This window comes from Pogona vitticeps, chromosome 2 (assembly GCF_051106095.1).
Source record: "Pogona vitticeps strain Pit_001003342236 chromosome 2, PviZW2.1, whole genome shotgun sequence".
NCBI lineage: Eukaryota > Metazoa > Chordata > Lepidosauria > Squamata > Agamidae > Pogona > Pogona vitticeps.
Genome location: NC_135784.1, coordinates 127,099,702 through 127,115,887, shown reverse-complemented (window position 1 = coordinate 127,115,887; position 16,186 = coordinate 127,099,702). Strand labels below are relative to the sequence as shown.

General features: G+C 42.0%; 1 protein-coding gene across 13 annotated transcripts in view; it reads left to right on the top strand.

Annotated features, from left to right (window-relative positions):
- STX8 (syntaxin 8) overlaps nucleotides 1-16,186 on the top strand; it is a 194,372-nt gene that overhangs the window by 17,989 nt on the left and 160,197 nt on the right. For all 13 annotated transcript variants that reach the window (XR_013541979.1, XR_013541978.1, XR_013541977.1 and 10 more), the window contains exons 5-6: nucleotides 3,782-3,906; nucleotides 6,187-6,279. Coding sequence is in view for 10 of the 13 variants with exons in the window: in XM_020803021.3 (XP_020658680.3) it covers nucleotides 3,782-3,906; nucleotides 6,187-6,279 (218 nt within the window). In the remaining 3 variants the exon portion in view is untranslated. The remainder of the gene's footprint in view (nucleotides 1-3,781; nucleotides 3,907-6,186; nucleotides 6,280-16,186) is intronic.

The following is a 16,186-nucleotide window of genomic DNA, read 5'->3' as shown; positions in this document are numbered from 1 at the left end:
AGAAATGATGAAGGTCTATTCAGTACTGACTTTAATAGAACAGGTTTATTAATTACAGATGTTTTCTAGGATAATTCATAAGTATATTCTTTCAGTGGTTTTTGTGGGTTTTTCAGGCTCTTTGGCCATGTTCTGTAGGTTATTCTTCCTAATGTTTTGCCAGTCTCTGTGGCTGCCATCTTCAGAGGACAGCACTCTGTGCTCTTGAGAGCGTCAGTTGAAGGGGATTCTCATTAACCTGTGTAATAAAATCATTTAAAGTACATCTTCCTTCAGTTCATCAATACAGGAAGTATCCTTAGGGGTTTTCAATCTGACCTCATCAGCCATTTCTGCTACCTCAGGGTTCTTCTCTAACCTGAGGCATCCCTTGTTTGATTCAGAGGTTAGGGATTCCATTCTTCCTTCAGGGATTGTTAACTGCTCTTCCAGGGAACATGTTATTCCAAAAGCACTCTGCACATGCTTAGTGATATTTAGCTAGATTAAACAAGGTTCTGGAATTTGATCAGAAATTGCCACATCCCAAATTCCAACCCAATTTCTATAGTTCATCTTTACTTTAGCCATAGGTAAAGTCACTGGAGTAGAACTTGTTCCCTTGATTGTAATGATTTGGTTTGGAAGCATTTGTTCTCTAGGAGCCACATCAGGATGATACAGGGTTATGTTGGAGCAGGTATCAACAACTCCCACATAAGACTTTTCATTAATAAGAATCTTTTCACCAGGGTTCTGTACTAAAGTATCTTCTGTCTTTACAACAAAACACTGAACGACCCTGGCTAATGGCAGATCAGAATTTTCTGTCGTGCCAGTTGCCATGGAGACAGAACCATTGTTACAACTTCCCTCAGTGGCTTCCACAGTTTTTAAGCAGTATATTTTTTTGGTCTGTTCATCATCTTTTCCATTTCTATTCCTGTTTTTCATACAATTTGACTGAATATGCCCAAACTCTTCGCGGTTATAACGCTGTTTTCTTCGCTTACTCTGAGGCTGAACTTTTCCTCAGGGTTCACTCGGTTCGGCGGACTAGGCCCTGGCAACTCAGGCGAGGCGCTACTCTGGCCTTATTTCCCTAATGTGTTTCTGAGGAAATTTTTATTGAAGGGTCTCTTATTCTTGTCACAGTTTTGCCTGTTAAATTTTACCTCAGAGAACTTGTGGTTTTGAATCTCCCCAATGTAATCAGCTGTTTCACCTGCTTCTAATAGATTTTTATGATTTTTGTCTCTGACTAAATAACGCTATCCCCCAGGCAAAATAGAATAATATTGTTATAACCCAATCACATTTTTCTTCTGCTCTAGAGAAGTGACATTTCCATTTGTATAAACATTGAACCAAGTTAGCCCCTAACAGAAAATAAGATTTTTCTGGCTTTTTGGTAAGGGAATGAAATTTTCTCCTCAGGTGTTCTGCATTGATGCCAAATCTAGCATATACCATCTTTCTGTATGCTTCAAAATCTCTAGCCTGCTCCAGAGGCATCTGAGAATGCATTTCAGCTAAATCTCCACTTATTTGTGATCTTAGCACTATCATCCTTTCTTCATCCTTTATATCAAAATCCCAACACGCCCTCTTAAATGAAATGAGGAAAGATTCTGGGAAGTCACCTTTTCTATATTGGGGACATTTCTTTAGATCAGTCTTTGAGAGATTTCCCTCACTAGAGCTGTTATAATTATTATTTTGAGCATCAGTTTCCACTTTTTTAATCTCTATTTGAAATTCCATTTGTCTTTTTTCTTGCTCAAATTAGATTTCTCTTTCTCTTAATTCCATTTGTCTGGCCTCAGCCCTCTCCTTTTCTCTGACTTCTAGTTCCCTGAGCTCTAGCTCCTTAGCTTTCTCTTCAGCTCTGGCTTTTTCTCTAATTTCTACTTCCTTTAGTCTAGCCTCTTGCTCAGCTTTGAGCTGTAATTCCTTAAGCCTGAATTCCTATTCGAATTTCTGTTTTTCAAAATCTTGGGAACTTAGATCCCTTTGTCTCTCGGAGGCACGCTCATCAGTCTCCTCCTGCTCCATTGGAGTTAAAGGGTCTCCAGTTCCCTCAATTTCTTGAGGTAAACTCTCTGCCTCATAACTCCCCTTTTGGCTACATTTGGGGGGGCATGTTTACTTCTGAGATAATTAGGCTTGAGTGTTTGTACTGATTTTAAAAAGGACCTGTCTTTCTACTTTTAATTCCACTCACTGAAATAATTTTATTTTTCAAACCTCTGCTTTGATTTTTCTTTCCCCTCAGATCTACTCTGACTTTTGGTTCCCACTTTTATCCACAAGTGCTCCCTTAACTCTCCAAGCCTTGGATTTTAAGCTAGCCACAAGGTCTCCCAAATTCTGAGGTAAATAAAAGGAATTTTTCCTTCAGAGTCATTCCTATCTTTAGTTCCCCCCAGATCTGGGATCAGAAGCCCAGCCACTAAGCTTTTCCACAAAAGCTCTAGCAGGTCACCCACTTCTTCACCACAGACCTCTAACTAAAAGGTACCCATGACTCAAAAAAATTCACTTTTAAAACTCTCGCTTTACTGGATTCTTTCGTATCCTGCCGCTGGACACCAATTGTGGCATTCACCCTCATGGCCCCTGCTTGTCTCCCAAACACAGAGCTCACAAAGGCAAACCAAAAGAAATCTCTTTACATACTGCCGCCAGTTGATCTCCTTATCAACATACTTTACTTAGAAAAGATGAAGGTCCATTCAGTACTTACTTTTTAATAGAACAGGTTTATTGATTACAGATGTTTTCTAGGATAATTCATACGTATATTCTTTCATTGGTTTTTGTGGGTTTTTCAGGCTCTTTGGCCATGTTCTGTAGGTTATTCTTCCTAATGTTTCGCCAGTCTCTGTGGCCGGCATCATAAGCATATTCTTTCAGTTTCACCAAGCATCAATATTAATCTTCTATATTAAATATCACAGGTTACTAATCACTCCTCAGTCTAGTCACTCCTCAGATCCCCAAACTACCTCTCTCCCCCTCTGATTCCAAACCCTGACCCAGACTCTCTGACTCTCCCCTCCTCTTAGGCTCTGCCTTTTTTACATCTCTCTTGGCCCCGCCTCTCAATTACATTAGCAGAGAACATGAATAATACATGACTTATTACCTAACAAAGGGTGAACGCTATAGCCACCACATCCTATATTCAGTTGTTAGGCCTTGTTAAAATAGATCAACTGGAGGGCAGCCATGCTGTTGCTGATTTTGTGAAAATAATGACATAAGCCCTTGAGGATCTGCTACATATCACTCAGAGATCTTAACAGTAGATCCAGATGTAGCTTTGGCTCGTCTCTGTTTTGTGTCATTCTGAGACTGAGACGTTAGTCATGAGAGAGCACTATCTTGTATTTTAAGTATTTCAGGTGAAGTGTAAGAAAAATCTGCTATAATCTGATGAGGTTGTTTTTGACAGCCACTTCTAATATTCTAAAAATGTGGACAAAGTACCCATTTTCCTTCTCCACTATCTCTGTTAACAACGCAGAAACTGGAATCTTCAAAAATAGAAGTGCTGAGAAAGTATTCCACTATATTTTCTATAGGATCTTCTGGGGTCCCAGTTTCTCGATGATTGGGGAATGACTGGTCTCTCAATATATATATATACTGGACTCTCCGGGCCAGATAACTATTGAATATCATTGCATTTGGTTTTTTTCTAGGTCAGATGTGTTGCCAGCAGGAGCAACCTTGTTGTATAAATTCTATGATAGTAGCAGTAAAGGATTTTTGCTTTGGTTTTTTCGCATGTTTTTAGGTCTAGCCTAATGGCAGGAGGGGTCAGACAAGGTGTAACAAACCCATGGCTTGTAGAAGAGCCTGAGGAAACAAGAGGACTCGGCTTTCATGAGATCCAGCAACAGCAAAAGAGGATTATAGAAGGTAAATCCTCCTTGTTTTTATGCTTAGTCCTAACCCACAGTCTGTGGCCTTATGACAGATACTCTCGACACTGACCACATCTTTTTGTTTTGGTGACCTGCATAAGAAGATGCATGAGGAAATGAAGACCAACACATATTTCTGTTCCATGGTCTTCAGCCAAGTGCTTTTCTTCCCAGACTGGTATGTTTATTTGACATACCAGACTTATTGTATGTCTCTTAGACAAAAGCAAAGAGTGTTGTGGAGTACCCTGACCTCATTGTCAACAATTACACCCCAACCATATGTTGTGTGCATGTAAATATACACAAACACATTCACGTACACCTTCTCCCTTTATATGTATATAGTTTAAGCTTTCATAGGACACACTTTTTTCCTTTAAAAAAGATACTGTGTTCCTATGCTCAACTGGATTTGTCTCTGATTATCCAATATGTTTTAGTCCTTCAGTGAATATTTATTTTGACTCCAGGGAATTTTCTGTGCTGATGTTCACACGTGGCTTGCAAATTACCTCTCTAGGTAACTGAAAACATGCTTGTCAACTGGTTCATAAAAAGCCTCATGAAATTAGCACAAGTGCCTGACCCTTCTAAACCTCTGTGGTTCTTAGCAGAATGTATTTAAAGTGAATGGATTAACCTGTGTCAATTTTCAGATCGGGAAATCTCATCCTAATATGGTTCTATAGGATTAAGATAAAAATTCATATTATTTGACAAAATCTTGTCTAATCTTACCTGAAACAGAGATAAATTTGGACTTGTTGAATCATTAGGAGCTTAGAGTAAACCTGCACAGCTTGAGAATTCTTTAGTAGAATAGGGCTCATTGAACATTCTGGGTTTGTTATTTATGTGGGACTTTAAAATAAGGTTGTCAGCCCATTGGCAAACAAAAATATGTGTTTGGTGGGAAGTATCTGACTCATTGACCACATGTGTGGGCCTTAGCCAAAATCCCTCTCATTTCTCAGTTAACTGGGCTGTCCCAGTACTTAGGTTTTCTTCTTCAGTTAGTCCTTTCCCATTGCCCTTGTTTTGTTGCTCTTTACCAGTCTTACTGCTTTTTATTGATCTGTAATTTCATGTTGGGGTCTGTAGAATCCTTTTCAGCCCAAAAGGTTTTTTTTTAACCTCCTAGAAATGCTGTTTGATGTTTGACATGTCATCTATATGTCATCTGTATGTAGAGTAGTCAGTTGACTAGATGGGTAGAGTATAAATGCAATAAATAAATTAAATTAAATTAAATTAAATTAAATTAAATTAAATTAAATTAAATTAAATTAAACAATAAATAAAACAATGCTTGCGACCTGGATGCCAAAAAGCCAGTTTTTTCATAAATATATTAAGTTGTTTTAGTGTTTGTCTAGACACCTTAAGAATCCACACTTCTTATTTCAAAGCCATCATTTGAACTGACAAGTGGGAGTGAACGGATTGGGTTGATCAAAAAACTTGTTCATGGAGATATATGGCTTTATCAGTCAGCCTATAATATCTTGCTCTCTTGTGTTTCAACAGTGAGTTGCATATGGTTCTTTCCTCCTGCATCCATAAAGATTTATTTTTTGTTTAGAAAATGCCATCTGCAGTAGCCATAGTAATAGCTTTGGAGAAGAAACCTGACAACTGCCCATTTGTTGGCAAGAGGGGTCTTTATACTAAAGAGATCTTTAGATAGCTAAAGTATAATTCAATGCCTTTTAGGAACCAAAGTTGTGGTAACGTCCATGTACTCTAACATAGAGACTATTTTGTGAGGCTAGAGAGAGACTTTTATTCTGGCTATGGTTGCTATCACTCCTTCTGCCAAGAGCAGGATTATTTCTCATAGGAATGTTACATTTGCACGCAACTTGAAAAACTCTCTGGATTCCTTGGTGCTTGCATCATGTATTAGTTTCTCAGTCATGTTAAACCTTTCTTGGAAAATCAAAAAGGCATAATCAGGAGACTAAATTGAATGTGCCAGAAAATCCGCTGTTTTTAAGATTGAGAAGCAGCTGGACATCCAGTTTCTGAATGGTTTTGGAGTCTTAGCTAAACTTTATTCCTTAGAAATTGTCCAGCACTGTCAGCATTTATGCTAGCTTCTTGAGATCTGTCAAGTTGGGATTCATTATTGTGCCATTGGCGACATGTCTTTATTTTAACATGCTGAATATCAGTTTTCTTATGTTTTCAATGGTGGTTTATAAAACCTGGTATTTAATATTAGTAGGCTGGAATTTTTATTGATTGAGTTCATATGTCTGTTTCTGTGCAGAGCAAGATGCTGGCCTCGATGCCCTCTCTTCAATCTTATCCCGGCAGAAGCAGATGGGACAGGAAATTGGGAATGAGTTAGAGGAACAGAATGGTAAGAATAAGAGGCAAACAGTTTTGACAACGTGATAGGATCTGTTAAGCTTGTTGTTAGATTGTAAGAAATGGAGGCTCAATTTACGAAATGCCATGCGAGAACTACAGAGAGGCATTTTACTAAAAATCTTTACTACTTTTATGTCTCTTGCATCTCTGCAAATATCTTATCCAATATAGGAAATGTTGCAAAGTACCTCCTTACATCATGGTGGTGGTGATGATGATAACAGCTATACTTAAGCATCTTCATTTTTTATTCATATGGTATAGAAATTAATGGACTGGCAAATGTCCAGTTTTGGCCACAGAGTTTGATGCGTCTTTGGAAGAGGGCAAGAACTGCACTTTCAGGTCATCAAAGGACAGATTCAGTTGTTTTAAAAGAACTGTAAAAATGAGGAACTTGTTTCACATCCCTTACCATTCTCATCAGATGTGTTTTTATCAGCAATGTGCAGCGGATAAGATTTCAACTAAGGTTGAAAAGGCCAAAATTCAAATTCCCGCTCCGTGAAACTCACTGGGTGATCATGGCCAAGTCATGCTCTCAATCTGATTATGGCGAGGATTGAAAATGGGGATCCATTAAAAGCATCCACTAAATAATAAATAATCTTTAGTATGATATGACCTAGATACTGTTATGCTGTAGAAGCGCTACCCTGTCAACCGTTAGTTCTTTGAAGATAAAACTCCCTTAATGAAAGTGATAGATGCACCTTTGTTGGAGAGCTGCCTTTTGCTACTAGAATGGAAGAGGGAAGGGTTTATATCTAGCAGAAAGTGTGATATACTTCATGTAAGGAGGTGTGTAGGTATATGTACATATGCATGTGTGGAGCTAGGTAGGTGAGTGTCTTTGCTCTTCTCAGATAAGCGTATGAGAGCTTAACAGTAGCTGTGTGAGCATTGCTTTGCAGGCCACTAGGTGACAGCAGATGTCAGAGAAAGACATTTCCGTAGTTTATGCCAGTTTCAGACCAGGAGACATTCTGTGCTTCTTTCCTTTCTATGGAGAGGAAGGAGTCTCTGATTCTGTATTTTAGCTTCTTTCAGTAGTTAATTGCAAATATAGTCTTATCCATCCCAATACAATGAGTTACTATTATGTTTTATATGTAATGCTTTACTGTATTTCCAAAGCAACTAAATAATTAGTTTTACTTATTTGGAAAGACTCTAAATGTTCCAAGCTACTAGTGTGCGATCCAACACATACTGTCCTCCCATCCATTTCCTCATCATCTCAAGTCTCCGCAGCAGAGCATGAGCCAGCACTTGAACTGTGTGTCACTCCTTGCCCACTGTATAGTGGGCTCACAACCCATCACCTGTAAAGTAAATTTAAAAGTTTTAGTTACATTGTAAAAAGAGGCAAAGTGGCTCTTGTTAATTTTTGATTGTAATACACTGTACTCATGTTTTTATTGTTGGAAAAAGGAAGCAATTAGAAGTAATAGCTGTAAATAACTAGACTCTGGCATCACTCTTTGATTGACTTATGAGCAGTACATCACTTCTTTCTCCCTGAAATGGTACAGTCCATCCTTTAGTCTGGTGTTATTTTTAATTACAACTCCGTCAGAGTCTCCAATCATTTTAGGAACACAGAAAGCTGCTTTATGCTGAGTCAGACCACTGGCCCACATAGCCCATTCTGAGTGGCAGCAACTCTCCAGGATTCTAGGCATGATTCTTTCCTAGCTCTGCCTGAAGATTCATTCATTCATTCATTCATTCATTCATTCATTCATTTATTTTTTTTATATATATATATATATATATATACACACACACACACACACACACACACACACACACACACACACACACACACACACACACACACACACACACACACACACACACACATATATATATATATATATATATATATATATATATATATATATATATATATATATATATATATATATATATATATATATATATATATATATATATATATATATATATATATATATATATATATATATATACTTCTACCCTGCCCATCTGGACCAAAGGTCTACTCTGGGTAGCATTACAAATTTAAAAAACAGCTAGATGACTAAACATATGCTAGATTCTTGATAGTCCCTGCTGCTCTCTCATCCAAGTACTAACCAGGCTGGCCCTGGTAAAATCAGACTATCTGGTGTGTTCAGGACAGTATGGTGATAATCTTGTTCTTTGAATCTGTTTAATCTTTTCTTTTTATTTTAAATAATCTGTAATGTATGATTAGAGCTGTCCTGTGTATAGGGCCAGAAAAAGTACTAGTCTGAACAGAAGAAAGATGACCTATTTGCCTTTCGGGTTCTGTGGCCTTTGTCTTAAACTCAGGATCAGGGCAGGATGAGTCACTTGATTTTGCTGGTGTTATACGTGACTCAGACATCTAATTTATCTATTTTATTTATTTGACTTCTATAGTGCCCATCTGGCTGCCAGAACCACTCCGAGCAGTTTACAGCTAAAAACCAGATAAACAATAATATGAAACAATAAACACAAAAACAATCAAATTCAAAATTAAATATAAAATAAACATAAACTAGCAACATAAGTAATTAAAAAGAAAAATGGATAATTTAAAGGCAAGATAGTGGAACAGGTAGTATAAAACCCTGAAACAACCACTGTGTTAGGATGTTAAATACATCAGGAAAGCCTGCTTGAAAAGCCATGTTTTCAGTGATTGTTTAGTTTCCCAGTGAAAGGGTCAGGCAAATTTCAGGTGGGAGGTTGTTCCAAAGGTAAGGAGTGACCACCATGAAGGCCCAATTTTTGGCCTCTCTTGGGATCAGTGTTCTCAACTGCCCTGCTTGAGAAGATAATGTAAGATGGACAGATCTCACTGGAAAGAGGTGTTCTGCCAGGTATTGAGGTCCCAAACCATTTAGGACTTTGTAAGTCAGCATCATCACCTTGCAGCTGGCACAGAAACTGACAGTAGCCAGTGGAAGGTGACACTTGAGATGTGCTTGATCAGTTTTCTCCAGGACTGCCTGTAGCTGGTTGGCTGCCACTGTCTCCACTATCTTGCTTAAGAAAGGCACACTGGCGATGGGTCTGTAGTTGTTAATATAATCCACCACCAAATTAGATTTTTGTGAATGGACCTGATGAGGTTTAAGTTCCATATCTGTGGAACTTAATCCAGATACTTGATGAGCACCTTGCCTTGAACCAAGGTACTAGAGGGTATCTCCCACTCTACTTCAGCTTCCAAACATTGCAGGCAAACAATCAATAAGAAGCTTCAGCAAGGAGGAAGAGTCTTTATCTTTGGGCCAAAGCATTGAACCTTAAAAGTTTTACACTTTAAGGTAGTGGCAATGGAGCCAAGGAGGTGCAGCATAGGTGAAGACTTCCACTTCACCAGGCTTCCTCACTTGAAGCAGCTTTCCATTGTGCTAGAGTAATCAGCCTGCTTCACCTGCTGTATCCTTGTGATGGACAGATCAAGCCATTTGCAGGTGCAGGAGGGACAGATCAGTCCAACTCTCTTTTCCCAGCATGTTTGGTTTCATGTAGACGGAGGGGATAGCCTTCCATTGCTGTGAGTTGGAAAATACAGGATAGTTTCTTTTTTAATAAAGGAGTGCAGCATGGTAGCAGGCAAAAGACGGAGTGACTGTTCTTCAACGTGGTCTCTATGAATCCACACTAGTGGGTTAAGACAGTGCCTGCGCTGGCCTCTCGGAATCTTCTAGAGCTATAGGAAAAAGTAACAAAGTTTGAGTTGCCCTGTATTGCGCATGCTCCGCCCGCCAAACCCCAGTTCCATTTTTTCTGCCAGTGGAGTTGGAACCTCTCGGTTAGAGCTGTGTTAAAAACAATTTATTTCTGCATCGTGTATTGACCTGGAATTGGCTTTCGATTTCCCTATCTCTGTTGCCCTGATTATGGACCGTATTGACTTCTCTTCTGCCTCTGGCGATCGTGCAAGTACCTAAATTGCTCTTAATTGCTGCCTATTTACCGCCCGCTGAGGCGCCATGCGCCTACCGGACTTGTTCTATTATCACTTCAACTGCTACCGGGCTTGTTCTATTATCGCCTCAACTGCTTGTTTGGCTTATGTCACATAAAAGAGGCCCATTTAGCTACTGTTCGTCCTGCTCTAGGAAACTTCCCTTCTCAGACGGACATTCTCTGTGCGTTTTTTGTTTGGGGAAGACCCATTTAACTACCCACTGTAAACACTGCAAGGAATTCACTAAAGCTACCCTCAAGGCTCACCAGCAATGCCTAAAATACTTTTTGTGGAATCAAACCCTATCTGCTTCACAACCATCGGACATGGAGTCTACATCCTCGGTTCGTTCTGAAGTCAGGGTGGTTTCTCCACCTCCTCCTCAGGCTTCTAAGGAGAAGCCTAAGGAAAAGCCTAAGGAAAAGCGGGCAACCAAGAAAGCACTTACCAGTTCGTCTGCTCCATGGACGTCCTCTGCTCCATCGACATCCCAGGAGCTGAAACAGAAGAAGACTGTGGTTAAACCAAAAACTTAAGTCCAAGGAACTCAACTTGGTCGTGCCTCCAGTCTCAACATCTCTTCCTTCACCCATACTAGAAGACTCGTCTCGGGACCGAGATTCAACGTCGGAAATGGGCACCTCTTTACCACCTCGACAGGAACCTCCTGTCGACATCGAGAGGTCGCCAGCTGCTAGCCAGCTAGCACAAGCCATTGCTGGTATAGCTAATGCCCCTACTAGCCCTATTTTAACCAGGTGGGTGCCTCGATCCCAATCTTCAGCATCGGGATCTCTTGGCTCCAAGTCTCCTCCTCCACCTCGAGGGAGACCAGAGAAACCTTTGGATGTTCCCTCTCCTTGACGTCCTTCAACGGATCAGGATGAGGGACCTCCATCGAAAAAACCTTGACGCCGACACAGGCATAGACATGGCTATTTATTTATTTATTTATTTATTTATTTATTTATTCATTCATTCATTCATTCATTCATTCATTCATTCATTCATTCATTCATTCATTCATTTATTCATTTATTACCCTGCCCCTCTAGACAACGTCTACTCAGGGCGGCTTACAAAAATTAAAACACATTAAAACAATGTAGGAAAATAACTAGCATAATGCAATTATTATAATTAATATTATCCAAGATGGCAACATTAAGAACCGGAAAAAAGGCAGGGGGAAAGAACTTAGGTGACTGGGGGGAAGGCCTGTCTGAATAACCATGTTTTTAGTTAGTTTTTGAACACACCCAGCGAGGGTGCCAGCCGAATTTCTGTGGGAAGTGTGTTCCACAGCCGAGGGACAACCGCTGAGAAGGCCCGGTTTCTTGTTTTCTCCTTCCGGGCCTCCCTCGGCGTCAGTCCCCTCAGCCGTCCCTGCTGGCTATGTCGGGTGACTCGGGTAGATCTATGGCTCCGGTGTCGAAAAACACAGGAAGCATCGGCACCGAGAGGACACCTCCTTCTCTGATTCAGATGACAGTGCTGAAAGAAGAAAATCACGCCGTCAATGTCAAAGGAGGGATTATTCTTCTGAATCGTCCTCGACGTCAAGGGACCGCAGAAGAAGAAGAAAGAGGACACGCTATACTTCTTCATCCTCACCATCTGTCTCGCCGCCGAGAAGACGTCGACACCGAAAACATCTTGGTGCCGACACACAGGGACCATCGACGTCGACAGGGAAAAGGACATCCGCGTTGACGGGTCACAAATCTAATGATCAGCCTATAGAACCTCGTCCATCCCAGCCTACCAAGCCTCAGAGACCCTCCACTGAGACAGAAATAGGACAACATCCTAAGGTTTTTCCTGTCTCTGATGACGATCCCCAAGTCTCTGGAGACTCTTCTGATCAGGAAGAGGAGGTAACATCTGAGGCTTCCCTAGAGACACCTCTACCAGGGGAACCCTTGGGGTCGGATGCTGCAGACATCCACCCTTCATCACCGTCTGAGGACTTTTCCTCCTACACTCAGATGGTTTCTCGGATGGCAACCACCTTAAGGATGGAAACTGAAAAATCACCCTCACGCGAGGATAACCTGATCTTTGGTGACATCAACAAGGAGAGGTCTCATCTTGTCAGTCTCTCCTATTTACCTGAGTTACTGGACCTAATTATGGAATACTGGGAGCATCCCGCTAATTCTACTTCCATGTCCAGGAGAACTGAAAACCTTTAACGGATTCATGGATCTAAAATTTCCTTCTTATTAAAGCATTCAGCTCCAAATTCTTTGGTAGTGGAGTCCAGTGCTTCCAAAATTCCTACTAAAGGACACACTACCCCTTCCAGTAAGGAGGGTAGAAAGCTTGAAGTTTTGGGACGTCGCCTCTTACACTATGACTACTTTCGTCCTCAGAGCAATTAACTACTTGGTAGCCATGGGGGCTTACCAGAAGCAGCTCTGGGCTAGAGTTTTACCAGCTCTGCAAGTCGCCCCAGATGATATTAGGCAGCTGTGCCTCAATGCTCATGCTGAGGCCCTAACAGTTTCTAAACACCAGTGTTTAGCATCCCATCACATTGCTGATGCCACCGCGAAGAATTTGGCCTCTATCATCACTTTGAGGCGTCATGCCTGGCTAAGATCAGCCAATATTATGGACGACATTAAAACCAGGATAGAGAATTTGCCTTTTGACGCCTCGGGCCTATTTAGTGAAAAGACAGACGAAAATCTTGAAAATCTACACAAGAGTAAGAAGACAGCAAAGTCTTACTCCATACAACAGTAGCCAAGGACCGGGAAGTTTCAATGGCGTCCCAAATATTCTCAACAACCATACCAGCAATCCACTTCCAATACTTACCGTTCCTTCAGGAACCAGGTTCAGCCAAGGTCCTCTCAGGCATCCTCATCCACTTCAAGTTTTAAGGCACAATCAAACCTCAAACGTCAATCCTACAAGGCACCTGGTAGGAAGTCAAAACAATATCTTTGACTTCACCAGAATCCTCTCAAGTATCGACCACGCAACCCACCTGTCTCCTCATCTTCACAACTGGCTCAAGATAACTCAAGACTCCTGGGTCTTAAACATTATAAGCTCAAGTTACCGGCTGAAATTTATGGAATTGCCTCCTCTAGGATGGGTCAAGCCTACATCGTTCGATCCCATCCTAGAAGAAGAGATTCTCACTCTTCTTGCAAAACAAGCCATCCAGAAGGCACCAAACCGGGACATACAAAACGGGTTCTACTCCCGGTACTTCACAGTACCCAAGAAGGATGGTGGTCTAAGACCAATTCTGGATCTGAGGGACTTAAATACCTACCTCAAACCATGCCGTTTCAGGATGGTCACCTTAGAAGCAATCATTCACCTATTGAAGAGAGGAGACTGGTTTGTTGTTGTGGATCTAAAAGATGCGTATTTCCACATCACCATCCATCAAAAGTACAGGAAATATCTGTGTCTAATCTTCATGGACACCATTTACCAATATGTGGCTCTTCCATTCGGCCTCTCAACAGCTCCAAGGACCTTCACCCAATGCATGGCCCCGGTAGCAGCTTACCTCCGTCTACAAGGGATACAGATTAACCCTTACATTGATGACTGGCTGATTGTGTCCAAATCCAAAGCAAGAGCTATCAAGGACATACAGTATGTTCTTCACACCCTACAAGTGCCAGGCCTTTCGATAAATTACAAAAAGTCCCACTTGGAACCATCTCAAGTGATGGACTACATCGGGGCAAGACTAGACTCAGTCCATGCTCGCATGTTTCTACCACCAGAGCGCATACGAAAAATAAGAAGGGCGGTTCAGAAATTCAAGCCCCAAGGCAGAGTGTCAGCAAAAGTTGCACAACATCTTCTGGGTCTCATGGCATCAACAACTTGTGCCTTATCCCACGTTCGCCTCAAGATGCGCTCCCTTTAGTCTTGGCTGCTTGCTCTATTCAGTCCTCTGCAGGACAGTCAGCGCAAGCGTCTAACAGTCACACCAGAGCTAGCAGAACAACTTCAGTGGTGGACATTCCTACCACATCTTCTCATAGGCCGACCTTTTCGACCCCTGCAGTTGGCATGTCAGGTCACAATGGACACCAGTCCCCTAGGTTGGGGAGCCCACTGCAAGGGACACCAAATTCACGCCCTTTGGTCCCCTCAAGAGGCTTTGCTCCACATCAATCACCTGGAGCTGATAGCAGTGATGAAGGCGCTCAGAGCATTTCTCCCTCTGGTGAAGGGCAGAGCAATACAAGTGGTCACTACAACCATGTTCTATATAAACGAGCAGGGAGGAACACGGTCGAAGTCCCTTTTGTTCCTGGCAGTCCATCTATGGGAGTGGTGCTACCAACAGCACATCTTTCCTGTGGCCATCCATGTATCCATGATGGACAATCAGCCGGCAGACGAGTTGAGCCACCAGTCGTTTCAACCTCACGAGTGGGAACTCGATCAGAATGTGTTCCTCAGTCTGTGCCACAAATGGGGACATCCATCCATAGATATGTTTGCGACTCCATTCAACAAGAAGTGCGACAAGTATGCCTCCCGTGCAGGAAAGGGCGAAGGGTCACTGGGGGATGCCTTTATGGTCCCATGGAACAAACACCTCCTCTATCTCTTTCCACTGATACCCATCATTCAAAGAGCCCTAGTCAGGGCACTTCAGATGGAAGCGGAGGCAATCTTCATTGCTCCTTGGTGGCCACGACAACCAGGGTTCTCCATGCTCTTGCAATCAGCAGTGGACAAGATAAGGTTACCCCTTCTTCCACATCTAATGACTCAGAACGACGGGAACATCCTTCATCCGGACCTGGAATCTTTCCACTTGACAGCGTGGAGGATTTCCCATCAATAACAGAAGTTATTGAGAAAGCAAGGAAACCGGCCACTAAGCTACTCTACAAATACAAGTGGCAAAACTTTCTCAAGTTTACTGAGGAGCGCAAACTGCAATCTTCACCTGTGGCCTTGTCTACACTCCTCCTCTATCTTCAGCATCTTTTTGACCTAGGACTTTCCAAGTCTACCTTAAAAGTTTACACCTCAGCCATTGTTGCTTTTCAGCCCCATGGCTCTGAGTCATCCAGGTGGTTTTCGCATCCCACACTAAAAGCCTTCTTCAAGGGTCTGTCCAACATGAGACCTCCTCTAAAGAGACCTGTACCACAATGGTCACTCCAAATGGTGCTTCATTGCCTCACTCGCCATCCGTTTGAGCCCATGGCCTCCTGTGACCTTCGGTTGCTCTCATTCAAGACTTTATTCCTGGTGGCCATCACTTCTGCTCGTAGAGCTAGTGAATTGGCAGCACTTCGTGCAGACTCCCCATACCTTCAGTTCTTCAAGGACAAAGTGGTTCTGCACCCTGATGTTTCTTTTCTTCCTAAGGTGGTTTCCGAGTTCCACGTTAACCAGCCTTTAATATTACCAACTTTGTTTCCTGACCCAGTTACCGATGTTGAGCACATGCTCCACTCTTTAGATGTTCGAAGAGCATTGGCTTATTATATCACTAGGACTAAAGACTTTAGGAAAGTTCAAAGATTGTTTATCTGTTTCTACGGTCAGCGTAAAGGTTCCGCTGCCTCTTCTTCTACTCTGTCCAGGTGGTTGGCCTCCACCATTTCTCTCGCCTATGAATTGCAGAACAAGCCTCTCCCTGAAGGTCTCAGAGCTTATTCCACCAGAGCTGTTGCCACATCCACAGCCCTGCTGCGAGGAGTTGACATCCAAGACATTTGCAGAGCAGCAACCTGGTCCAATGTGTCTACCTTTGTTACACATTACAGACTGGACCTCCGGGCCAAGAATGAGACCAAGTTTGGGAGAGCAGTGCTTACTTCACTTCTGCAGTGACGGCCCACCTTCCGGTAAGTTAGCTTGCTAGTCACTCACTGGTGTGGATTCATAGAGGCCACGTTGAAGAAGGACAGGTTAC